Genomic DNA, 12685 nt, shown 5'->3' with positions numbered 1-12685 from the left:
AGTGTCATCATCGAATCATCAGAAATTTGGTGTCAAAATCATCGTAATTATCAGTTTACATACCTTATTCGGAGGATAGCTCCTGTTTCCAGCATCAATAGCAACTAATTTGCTCTTATCTAGTATCCCCTGCAACCAACAGAAGAAAGTGAGAGAGAGTAAGAGAGAGAGAGATCGAACGTGAGAGAGAGACAGATGGAGAGAACCGTATGCGAAGCAATGGAGAAACGGTGGCAAGGCTTCCTCGTCGACGGCAAACTGGACGCCAAGCAGGAGAGTGACGCGGCGAAATTGGGTGGACTGACGGGAGACATTGGGGATTGAGAAAGGAGGAAGGGGAAATGGTTGTCTGGAGGATTGGGTGAGGGTTTTATTTTTGTTTTTTTCTTTTAATTAGTAGGGATAATTTGGTTATTTCATTTATTTTAGTCTCTATATTATATTTTGAACGATATTTTATATCAAACACAATATTGAGATTTATTTTAATTTCTGTCTCTCTATCTTTGTCTCTCAGTATCTGTCTTTCAATATCTGTCTCACTACTAAACACTACCTAATAGAACGATACAGAATTAGATTGTGCAAAAATCCACTCTTAATGGCTTCTTGCCACCTCTAAATTTGAGGAACGAATAGTACTCATAGAAGAGAGAATGTTAGATAGAAAAAGAGATTTAGGAAGGCAATGACTTAGGTATTCACTAATTCCTACTATGGCCAAGTCCAATACTACTAATTTAAAAATTAGCCCATTATACATGTTTCATACTTACATAGTTATATGTATTATGAAAAGCAATGTGATTGGGTTTTGAATCTTTTTGTTATATGAGAAGTGTAAATTGTTTTTGTTACATATATAAAGGTGATGGCAGAGGTGATTGGAACATTTATTTTGATGTTGTGTGTAAGTGGAATAATAGCAAGCACAAAATTCCAAAATGGTGAAGTGGGGCTTCTAGAGTATGCAGCCACAGCAGGATTAACAGTGGTTGTTATCATCTTCTCCATAGGACCAATTTCTTGTGCACATGTCAACCCAGCTGTCACAATTGCCTTTGCCACAATTGGTCATGTTCCATGGTACAAGGTATTAAACCTTAAAAACATTCACTCACTTTCAAATATTTATAACTTCACTCAATTTTTAGTTTGATCCTTGTAGTTTATATATTCGTATTTAAGACTTTATATATAAGAAAAGTTTTCGAGAAAAACCTTATATTATATTATATCTATGGTTTTTAGAACTAAATCAAATTATTCAAATTAATTAAAAATCAGTAATAAAAAATTGATCTGATTCAGGATAAAAATTGGTTGAGTCAATCAACTAAAATTAAAAAAATTAGGTCAAAAATCGATTAAAAATTTGATAAATCGGTCAAATCGATTTAAACTTTTACAAATTAATCAGTTTAAAATAAATAATAAAATACAAAAATTTAATTTTAAGATTATATATTAAACAAAAATATATTACTTTATTATATTTAGTTTAATTTCGATTAAATTACGATTGAACCTTTAAATTTTTAAATCTCTAACTCTTTCAATTCAAATTTTTAAAATCTTCATTATATCTCTCTTCTATAAAAATATTTGTGATAAGATTTCTCCGTTGTTAAGAAAAATTCATATAAAATAATAATTTATCATCCGAAATACAGATTTGATCACAAATTTTATATTAAAGAAACTGGACCCAAAAACATTAATGCAATATGATAATTTGATTAGAAAATTACTTCAATGAAAATTTTTATACAAGACATAAGAATTTGATTATAAATTTTTAAACTATAATAACCTAAATAAAACCAAGAGAATATACCCCGTTAAAATTCAGGTAGCTAGCATAATTTATTCTTTTTGTTTATTTTGTTGAACTGAACAGGTTCCAATTTACATAATAGCACAGATAGTAGGTTCTATATTTGCCACATTTATAGGTAGCCTTGTTTATGGCATAAAATCAGAGGTTATGATCACAAGGCCAATCCAAGGTTGCAACTCTGCATTGTGGGTTGAACTCATTGCAACTTTCATCGTCATGTTCCTTGTTGCAGCTTTGACATCTGAGCATGAATCAGTAAGGAATAAATTTAAATTAAATTTACATAATTAAATTACTGATTAAGTTCTTTAATTATTAAACTATTTTACATTTATCTACAATAAGCTGAAACTTAAGACAAAAACTATTTATGCAGGTTGGGCATTTATCTGGCTTTGTTGCTGGAATTGCAATTGGTCTTGCTGTACTAATCACAGGGTAATTAACTACAAATTATTAACAAATTCTCCTTTTTGCTCCCTATTTTTGGTTAAATTATTTTTGATATCCTTTAATTTTATTCAAATTTCAATTATGTTTATAAAATTTAAAAACTTGTGATCAATTTTGTGGTCTATATAAAAATTAGGGTAAAATATATTTTTTGTTCTTAACGTTTGTGGATTTTTTTTTTCAAAAATACTCCTAATATTTAATTTCATTCAAGTTTGTCCTACGTTTTCGATTCATTTAATTGTCATTAACATTTTTGCTTTGTATCAAAACTATCTTTAAAAGTTTTTAATTTTGCCCTTAATATTATACATGGAGTTAACACTCACAAGTGATTTTGACACAAATTGAAAACGTTAATAACAAAATTGAATCCAACAACGTTAGAGACATTTTTTAAAAAAAAAAATTATAAACATTAGAGATAAAAAATATATTTTATTCTAAAAATTATTTTAATCAAATTTGATCCTGTGAGTTAAATATTTAAATTCAAACCTCTAGGTTGTGCCAAGTGCAAACATTTTTTTAACTATATCTCTATGGTTTGAAAATATGGTAATCAAAGTATCAAACCCTATTCTGAAACCCAAATGAAAAAAAAGTTGAATAAAAAATTTTCTATAGTATAGGGATAAAATAAAAAATTAAAACAGGAAAGATTCTGGGATTGATTGAGAAAATATTTATGGGGGATGCTACGGTAAAGATGCCATTTTCATCTTTACGTAAAGACGTTTTTATTTTGTGGTTGTTATTGATTTAAAAGCGTATCACTAAAAGTGTTGCTTAAAGAGAAAGTGTTACCCTTAATCGTTAACTTGGCTCCGATACCAATTTTTTGGTTTGCAACCATTTCTACTATATGATTCCAATTTTTTACTAGTCCTTGATGTATATTCTGATTTTATTTTTATAGTTTTCAATCTTGTTTTAGTTTATAATATTCTTTTTTGCATGGATTATTGTATATAAAATCTTTTATCTGTTTGTCTTTTTCTTTAATATAATTTCTCAAATCCTCAAAAACTTCTTTTATTTCTACACTTTCTGTTGTTTCTAAATACCTTCTTAATTTTTCAACTTCATTCTCCATTTTTTCTTTCAACAGCTTTAATTCTTTTAAGTCATAATATGATTTTCCAGGCATTTATAAATTTTTTAAGTTTAATTCCAACTTGTTTATATTTATTCTTATTTCTATCATTTTTATTATAAGGTCATCAATTTCAATCTGAAGGTTATTTAATTCTCTTTTATACTCTTTTATTTTACTTTTTAATTTTTCCGCCCTTTTTCTTTTTATTTTATTTTCTGGTTTTTCAATCTTTTTATGCTTCATTATTTATTTTAGAATTTCTGCAAACTCTATCATCGATTCATCACTATTTTCTAAAGATTCTATTAATTTTTCTAGCTCTTCAACTTCTCTTTTTAACTTGTCATAGATTATTTTTAGAGCTTCAAATGCTCTTTGATTTATTTCAGAAAACTGTAAATAATTCAAACAATTTTCTCTTTCAAAGAGCTCTTGTTTCTTGTCTTGATAAGTTACATATATTTCTTCTTTATTTATTGTCATAATTTAGTGTTTAGAGTTTCATTTAATTTTTCGACCTTTTTTGTTAATTCTTTTATTTCAGAATTTTCTTCTTTAATCTTTAACTTAGATAAACTTAAAGGGCTATTAATTTTAGATTCTCTTATTTGAAAATTCGATGAAACTAATTTTCCTGATGGTTCTTTTAATAATAGAACTGAGTTTTCAATAGCTTTATATTTTGGTATTTCTGTTTTTACAATTTTTTGAAATAATTCATCGACATAAATTCTTTCTCTATTTTTAAATATTATACTATGATGGCTATTTGTTAAAGCATAATTTATTGCATATGTAATTGAAAATGGTTTATCATCTTGTTCCATTAGATTCTTTCTGTGAAATTTATAAGCCAAACTTATAGATCTTCCAAGATTTTCAGTTGATAAAGGTATAGCATATCCAAGATGGGCATTGAATTTAACATTTACGTTTGCCAAGTTTCCATGAACAATTCCAATTATTTGATCTATTGGGTCATCAGTAATTCTTTTGTCACAAATTGCTAAGCTTATTGGTGAATTAATTCCTTTCATATATGTAGATTTGATTAAGACTTGTATAGTACTAATATGAATCCATCCAATTTTAGATCTTTTTTGTTGATCCTTAATTTTCTCAATCTGTTTACCCAATTCTTCATCATTTATCAAAGCTATTTCAAGTTCTCCATTGGCGGATTTTATCTTTATAGGGGCTTCAAGTTAAATTTTTCCATAGTATATTATATTTTTTCTATGAAAAACTTCTTTTAAAAGATTTTGTTTATTAAAATTTTCATTTGATTTGAGATTTAATTCTGTTTTTAGAACAGTCTGTTTTTCATTATCTAATAAAGCAGTTAATCTATAGTAATCAGATTCTTCTGTTAATTCTAAACTTTCTAAATAATTCATAATTGAAAGACTAGGATGAAGATGTACCTTTCTGGAGGAAAACTTCCTTTATTTAGTATATTTTACATAAGGTGTTTTTATTTCCAGATGGGAGATTGTAGATACTAACTCCATAGGGGAGTTTAGAATTATTTTTCCCTAAGGAAATTCTTCGTCAGACTACAGAATCGCCTCGGCCGCTTCCTCCTTGCTCTCCTAGCATATGAGTACTCTTAGCCTCCTGCTTTCTATTGTCTGCCCCCTCTACAATTGCCTGAGCAATCTATTTATAATAGTTGGGTTTGATGGACAATTCCCATCCTTACCCTTCTTATGACGTCATTGCTTACGTCATTGTTTGTTATCTTGCACCAGCTACATTGTTAGTGCTTTATGACCTAAGTGCTTACGTCACTATGCAATAATGTTGAGAGATGCTTCAGATGCACTGTCCTCCTCTTTTATCATGTGACCCTCAGATGCGTTGTCTTCTTCTTTCATCATGTGGGTTGATTCCGTTTCATTATTGCGTTCTTCAGATATCTCTGAGGCACATAGCTGGCACTTGTGGTCTTCTCTGTCTTTTATCAAATAGCAGAGATTCCTCTTTATCCCTTCAGGGAGCTTTTCTAAAAGTTCAGATAAGTTGTAGAATGCTGATTCAAATTCTACCAAGAGTCTCATCTCTCTTTCTTCAATTTCATTTCTTTTACTGGACACAAGCAGAGTATTTCTACTTTTATAATTAATCCTTGTGTGAGATTCCTTCATTATTTTTTGAGTTCTTTCAAAGACCCTTGCTAATGTGCTGGCTAGCCTTCCTTCATGACTGTAGATTGTTAAATCTTGAATCTGATCAATTGGTTGAAAATTTCCTGGGAAGACGGACATGAATATTACTTGGTGTGCTGGAACCAAGCATTCTTCTTCTTCATTAAAAATAGGTTGACTGTTTGTAAATTTTAGGGATATATCCCTTGGATTTACATTGTCAATCATATTTTTAAATCTCTTTACTGCATCAACGAATCCTGCAGGAAACTCACTAATAATTTTTAGATCATTAAAAATTAAAATTGTATCAATTAATCCATACTGGAAAAACTGATAGGTGTCCGATGGGGAAGCATCTGGAAATATAACCAGCTTTGTTAGCTGTTCTTTGGCAATAGGATAATATCCCAAAATTGCCCTTTTTTCTTCAGTCCAATTTAGGACTATGTTAAGGGTTTCTCTGAGATTTGATCTACAGACCCTTTTCTTTTCCTTGATTTCAGCCCTTGTAGGAATGTTTCTTATTATCCTTGTTCTCTGGGTTTGAATTGGAGCTTTATCTGCTCTTTTTAGGGTTTGCTCTGGATGGAGAGCTTCATATTCCCTGAAGGATTCTTTTGCCTCTTCCAGTGTTAAAAACCCTCCTTTATGAATTATCCTTGATTGATGTGTGAATGGTGCTGCTTTTTTTCAGACATCATATACTCCTTTCATGGGGCCATTATAAATTACATAATATTTTTTATCTTGGGTGGATTTTTTAATAATTTCAGCAATTGTTTTATTTTCTAAAATTTTTTCTTCACCTGATTTGGCCACCATGCTTAGCTGACTGAACTCTGATGGTTTTGCTTGTTGTGTTGATTTCATTGCTTCAATGGCCTTCTTGAGGGATTGGATCTGTGTCCTTATTTGCTGACAATGCTTGCATTTTTCGAGCTCTTACTCATATTTTTGAATTTCTTGATCTAATGCGTTGTAGACGAACTCCATTCTCTTATTAATGTATCTGCAATAACATTTTTGTCACCCTTAATATATTCAATTTTTATTGGATATTGTAACAAAAATAATTGCCATCTTACTAATCGTCCATGATTATAATCAACTTTTAAATTATATCGTATGAAACCTGTTAGGTAACTTGAATCTGTCCTTAATGTAAATTCTCTGGGTAGTAAATCAATTTTCTATTTCTTAAGAGATTTAATTGCTGCTAGAGTTTCCTTTTCATGAGTGGTATATCTCTGTTCTGTTGGAGTAAAAGTTCCTGAAGTATACCTGCAAAGTAATTCCTTTGGGGAATATTTAGAATCTAGTGATTCTTTTTCTTGTTCTAAACCTTTTATAGTTTTCTTAGCTTTTAGACATCCTGACCAGGTTATGTCTGAAGCATCTGTTTCCACTATTAAGTAGTCGTTTTCTTCTGGAATATAAAGTTCTGGAAGTTTTTCACATAACTCTTTAACTCTTTGAATTTGCATACTATCTTTTTCTTCCCATTTCCATTCTTTTTTAGTACTTATTTTTGGAAATAAGCTTTTAGTGTATTCTGTTATATTCTTTAAAAATCCTTGATCAGAAATATAATTTATACACCCTAAAAATCTTTGTAACTGTTTTCTATCTTCTATTTTATTAGGAAATAAATTTATCTTTTCTAAAATATTTGGTTGAAGTTTTAGCTTTCCTTGAGTGGATAGAATTAATCCAAGAAACTCTATTTCTTGTTTTGCTATTCTTGCTTTCTTTTTACTAAGAACTAATCCTTTTTCTTTACATCTTTCTAAAACTATTAGTAATTTTCGAAGATGATCTTCTTTATCCTATTTTGTAAAAATTAATATATCATCAATGTATACCAAAACAAATTCATTTAATTCTTTTAGATTTTCTTCCATAAATCTTTGATAAATACCTGGGGCTTGTTTTAATCCGAATGGTAATACATTCCATTCATAGAGCAACACACTTATTGATTCTTTTGTTGGACAAGTAAAAGCAGTTAATTTCTTTGTTTCTTCGTCTAAACGAAGTTGCCAATATCCTGATTTTGCATCAAGAGATGAAAACCAAGTTGCTCCTTTGATCTTTTCTAAAATAGAATCTTTTCTTGGAAGTTTATGAGCATCACCAATGGTTGCTTCATTCATTTTCTTATAATTAATTACCATTCTTCGTTTTTCCCTTTTAATTTCATTATTGTTTTCGACATAAAAGGCTGGAGCCGCATGAAGACTTTTACTTATTCTTATAATTCCTTTTTCTAAAAGATCTTTACATTCTAATGAGAACTCTTCTCTATCTCTTGCAGAATAAGGAATTTTATTTAGAACATTTATCTCTTTTGTAGGATCTTTTAATTTAATGCTTACTAATTCTTTATTTGTATTTTTAATATCTAAAGGATTTTCAGCACAAATTTTATCTAAAAGTTCTTCTATTTTTATTTCAAGATTTTTTTTTTAGAATATTTATCTGAAAGTATAAATTTAAATAACATGTTTCTAAAATAGAAAATATTTTAAATTTTAAGATCTTATCTATAGTAGTAGTTGGTATTTTTATACGTTTTGATTTTTGATTTATTGAAGAATCGTGTGGAGCTTTTAAAACTATATATGTTAATTCTTGAATGAATGGATGATATAGCTTTAAAAAGTTATTTCCTATGATAAAATCCATTCCAGAATCTAACATATATATAGATAGATTTGGTCAATTTTATGTATTGATTTGTCAGCTATTCTAACTCTTAATGGTTTCTTTAATTTTTTCCAATCAAGTTTTATATTTGTACTAGCAAAGCATTGTGTTGCTCCAGTATCTTTAAAAGCATTTATAAACTTTTATGTTATTTTTATAGTAATAAATGTGGCATTATTACTCAGTCTCTGAGTCTGTTTCTGAGACATATTCAAAAATATAGTCTAAGTTATCATCGGATTCTTCTAATGGTTCCATGAAACAAGACTTAGCAATTTCTATTTGTTTGGTAAGATCCTTTTTATCCTTCTTTTTTGGACATTCATTTGCATAGTGTCCTTCTTCTTGGCAATACCAACACTTACAATTTTCTTTTTTATTTGGGCAATAGTCATTTTTTTGTCTTTTATTTTTATTGTTATCTCTTTTTTAAAAATACCTCTTTTTTCTCCAGTTTGGATAGTATTTTCTTTTTCTAAATTGATATTTTCTTTTTCTTTGAAAATTTTTATTAAGACCATATTTTTGAGGTATTTCTTCATTATCCTGACAGCAAATTCTAATTATATTTGCAAATCTTTTTTGAGTCGCTTCTTGCATACAACGTTCTTTTATTTCCTCTCTTATTGCAGAGGTTGCTCCACCAAAATTATTTTCAATTGTCCCTCTATTTATTTCTCTTATAAATCTTCCCATTATAAATTCATTAGCAGGATATGGAAGTTTTGTTATATACATACTAAGATAATGATTTTTATCTTCTTCTTTTAATTTGTAATAATGTATTCTATATTCACATATATATGACTCCACATTACATAAATCATATATCTGAATATTAGCTAAATGGTTTTTTGCTTCTTGATATTCTTTATTATAGACTTCTTGTCTATGATCTATAATATTCTTTCCAAAAAATTCTTTATATAGAATCATCATTATATGTAATATCTTATCATAAGCTGTTGTTTTTGTTGCTAATTCTTCTATTATTTGGTTTTCTATTGATGTCATATAATCTCTTATAGTTCCTTTAGTATGAAACCCTATGTAATTTCAAATATCTCTTCCAGACAATTCACTAAGTTTTGGATTAGTAAAGGTTTCTAATAAGAAGGAATTTAACCAGTTTTCGAAAATTTCTTTTTCATTCTTTTTACAGTCTAAATCGAGCATTCTTTCTCCTTCCATTTCCTGGATTTTAGGAACATATTTTGATGGTATTTTTGTATATTTTGAATCTTTATTTATAAACCCCTTTTTAAAAGCATAATTATCAAAACCTGTTTCCCATTTAAATTGAGATTGATTATCCTTAGATGTTCCAGCTTCATTTTTTACTTGTATTGGAATTGCTGGTTCTTCGTCACTTGAATAATCTAAGATGTGTTCTTCATTTTCTATGTTTTCAGAATTTACTAATTCTTCTTCTATTTGAAATCCCTGTTCCATAATATTATTTTCTTGAGCCATTTTTAATTGTTTAAAAAGTATTGTAACTTCTTCTAATTTTTCTTCAATATTCATAATTTCAATGGTGGTTTTACTTTTAAATCTGTTATGTTGATTATATTTTGAAATTTTTCTTCTTTGGGATTCTCTTTTTCCTTATTTCTTTGAAATTTTATGGATACTAATATTTCTTCAAGCATATCTACTATAGAATTTAATTGTGGGTTAAAAGTATGATAAAGATGTGGGGAATCATTTCCATGGTAACATTTTTTAGAGATTCCGTGTGAAAAATAAGTTTTTTCAGGTTTTTGAAGTCCTTCAATAAAACTTATAGTAAAATAAAGATTTTGAGAAAAATTATTTTGTATTGATTTTAAGAATTCGGTGTCATTACAGTTAACATTAGTTAAAATCATTAATTTTTGATCTATTAATTTTGATAATTTAATTATTTCTTCTCTTAAATATTCTAATTTACTTTTTTTCATTAGGTGATGCTTTTCTTTGTGAAGAATTACGGTTTTAAGTGAAAAGTGTGGCTTTAGAATGTGTGAATCAAAACTTGTCACGTAGGCATCTTTATCATAAAGTTATTTTTGGAGACTTTATGTAAGTGGTGCCCAATATTTATTTGGTATGGAGACTTAATTATAAATAATTAATCTATATAGATAATCGACTTATAATTTTATAGTAAATTTAAATACAAAATCTTAAACGATAAAAGACGGTTAAAAGTTAGTTAGAATTATAGACATTTTAAAAATAATTAAATTAATTTTTATTTAAAAATATTATGTATATACTAAAAATTAGTTATTATGGATGTGTTTGGTTTTGAGAACAGGACAAGATACCATAAGACACAAAGAACAAAAACATAAAAATTAATGTCCTTGTATTTTATTTGGTGATAAACTAAAATAAATTATAAAAATCTAATTTATTTTTATTTTTTTTCATTCAAAAGATTTGGAAATAAAATATAATGATAAAAAAATATAATTAAAAAATTAACAAGAATAATAAAAGAAAAAATAAAAAATAAGTTGTATCTCTTATTAGTATCTCTAAATCTTTTCTATTAGAATGGACACAAAATACAGTAATTCAGTGTATCTAGACACAATATTTTTGTGCATATCTCATTTGTCAAACACGATTTTATATCTTTGTATCCCTATCTCAATATCTCATGCTGCTAAACAAGTGCAGCTTATATATTCATGTAGAAGTGTCAATTTAACCCTAGATCCTAAGGACTAGTCCCAAGCTAGCACTCTAAAGCCTGACCCTATACTAATCATATTTTCTAAAAGGTCTTTATCAAACCTAATTCACAATAATCTTTAAATAAAAAGATTAAACCTTCCAGTTCAAGAGTTGATTCCAAATTATTTAAAGACTCAAGACACTCATACGATGATAACGATCAACTCTAAACAGTTACCGACCCAACTTAAATGACTTATGGATTTTAACTTATTGAGCTGTTTTCGACCAACTAGAGTTACTCGCTAACCGTTCGACATCTTGATCAATTGATTTTAGGTAGATCGTTGACTGTCTCTAACCAATCCCGAGCAAACCACTAATCGTCCATGCCGACTTTGGTCGACACTCGACCGACTGCGATTAATTTCGAATAATGTAAAATAAAAAATAATAAAAATATGATAATTTTAAATAATTTATTAAATATGATTAAAATAAGAGATCAAAGTATAAAATAAAAAAAAAATTAAAATAACTAACATTAGAATTAACCCTGTGCACTTTAAGTCCTATAAAATTTTGGCCATGTTGGACTTGTTTTAAAAAATGATTTTTTTTTTAATTTTTTATCCATCGTCAAAATCTTATAGAAAAGGTTTTATTGACATTTTAATATTTATATATAAATATATATGTTATTTTTTTTAATTTTAATATATATTTTATATTTTAACACAAAATTTATAAATTTTTTGTGTATATACCAGTTACTGAAAAGAGAAATGGAAGCAACCATCTCAACTACCTCCACAGCCTCATCAATCACCCGCACTAGCTTTGTGAAAAACAGACCTCTGGGGAACTCATCCTCTTCTATTCTTGGTAAGTTTTTATGTATAACAGCATAATATATATGTAAAAATTAATTTTCTCATAAACTTAAATTTTGTGTGAACATATTGAAGGTCTTGTATTACCCAAAGACAATAGAAGATAAAAGGAACTAGTAATATGAGAGTTGTGAATTGTGATAAAGTGGATCAATTATTACTTTGTTGAGAATTTGAAGGAACTTTGAGATTTTGTTCTTCAATTGTGGGACACAGAGACATGTCACAATTGATTATGGAAAAATTAAATTCAAAAGTTTGTCTAACTTATACTTACCTCCATTCTAGTTTATTTTTCAAACATGAAATAAGGTTATGCTATTTAAATTTGTTGAATAACTATATTATTATTATTATTATTATTATTAAAAATTTAAAGAGGAGCTGGGCCAGAGTAATTTACTCATTGAATGTTATTGTTGGGCTTTTAGCCTTTAGATGATGTTAGTTGATAAATTAACCTTAGCTTTTTCTTTAAATTCCTTTAAGACTACTCAATTTTTGTATATATTTTTTAGCGTTGCCTACAGTGTCAAAGTTGGGAAAGGAAAGCCTTCTATTGAGGAAGAAAGTAAGTCAAAGATGGGAATGCGAGCCTCATCATCCATGTTAGGTGTCGCCATTGCTACAACCATGTCAAGCCCAGCAGCCATTGCTTTGGTTGATGAGAGAATGAGCACTGAGGGAACTGGGCTTCCATTTGGGCTTAGCAACAATATTCTTGGGTGGATCCTTTTTGGTGTATTTGCTCTTATTTGGTCTCTCTACTTTGTATACACTTCAACTCTTGATGAGGACGAGGACTCAGGTTTATCCTTATAAGGACAAATATATTTGTCTTTGAAAGAGTAAGATTTAAATTAACTAAATATATTAT

General features: G+C 28.3%; 1 protein-coding gene, 1 long non-coding RNA gene and 1 pseudogene across 13 annotated transcripts in view; 2 read left to right on the top strand and 1 right to left on the bottom strand.

The window, feature by feature from the left end:
* Positions 1-308, bottom strand: part of LOC110268723 (uncharacterized) — a 570-nt gene extending 262 nt beyond the window's left edge. Inside the window, exons 1-2 of the long non-coding RNA XR_015905459.1 lie at positions 207-308; positions 64-129 (exon numbers count right to left, since the gene is read on the bottom strand). This is a non-coding gene — a long non-coding RNA (uncharacterized LOC110268723). The remainder of the gene's footprint in view (positions 1-63; positions 130-206) is intronic.
* Positions 1-12351, top strand: part of LOC107626907 (putative aquaporin NIP7-1) — a 27876-nt gene extending 15525 nt beyond the window's left edge. For 10 of the 11 annotated variants that reach the window (XM_088506400.1, XM_088506399.1, XM_021115538.2 and 7 more), the window contains 5 exons: positions 869-1093; positions 1901-2095; positions 2217-2278; positions 11686-11800; positions 12327-12351. In XM_088506400.1, the coding sequence (XP_088362526.1) occupies positions 869-1093; positions 1901-2095; positions 2217-2278; positions 11686-11692 (489 nt within the window). In that variant the 3' untranslated portion in view covers positions 11693-11800; positions 12327-12351. Of the gene's footprint in view, positions 1-142; positions 362-868; positions 1094-1900; positions 2096-2216; positions 2279-11685; positions 11801-12326 lie in introns of all 11 variants that reach the window. The other variant, XM_088506401.1, reaches the window with a different exon arrangement.
* LOC148573100 (photosystem II reaction center W protein, chloroplastic-like) lies at positions 10201-12685 on the top strand (annotated as a pseudogene). The gene is made up of 3 exons (XR_015905458.1): positions 10201-10312; positions 11686-11800; positions 12327-12685. The product of XR_015905458.1 is annotated as a photosystem II reaction center W protein, chloroplastic-like (transcript).

This window comes from Arachis ipaensis, chromosome B2, assembly GCF_059453495.1.
Source record: "Arachis ipaensis isolate K30076 ecotype BB chromosome B2, ASM5945349v1, whole genome shotgun sequence".
Classification (NCBI taxonomy): Eukaryota; Viridiplantae; Streptophyta; class Magnoliopsida; order Fabales; family Fabaceae; genus Arachis; species Arachis ipaensis.
The sequence above is the reverse complement of the archived record's forward strand: the minus strand, read 5'-3'. Positions and strand labels throughout refer to the sequence as shown.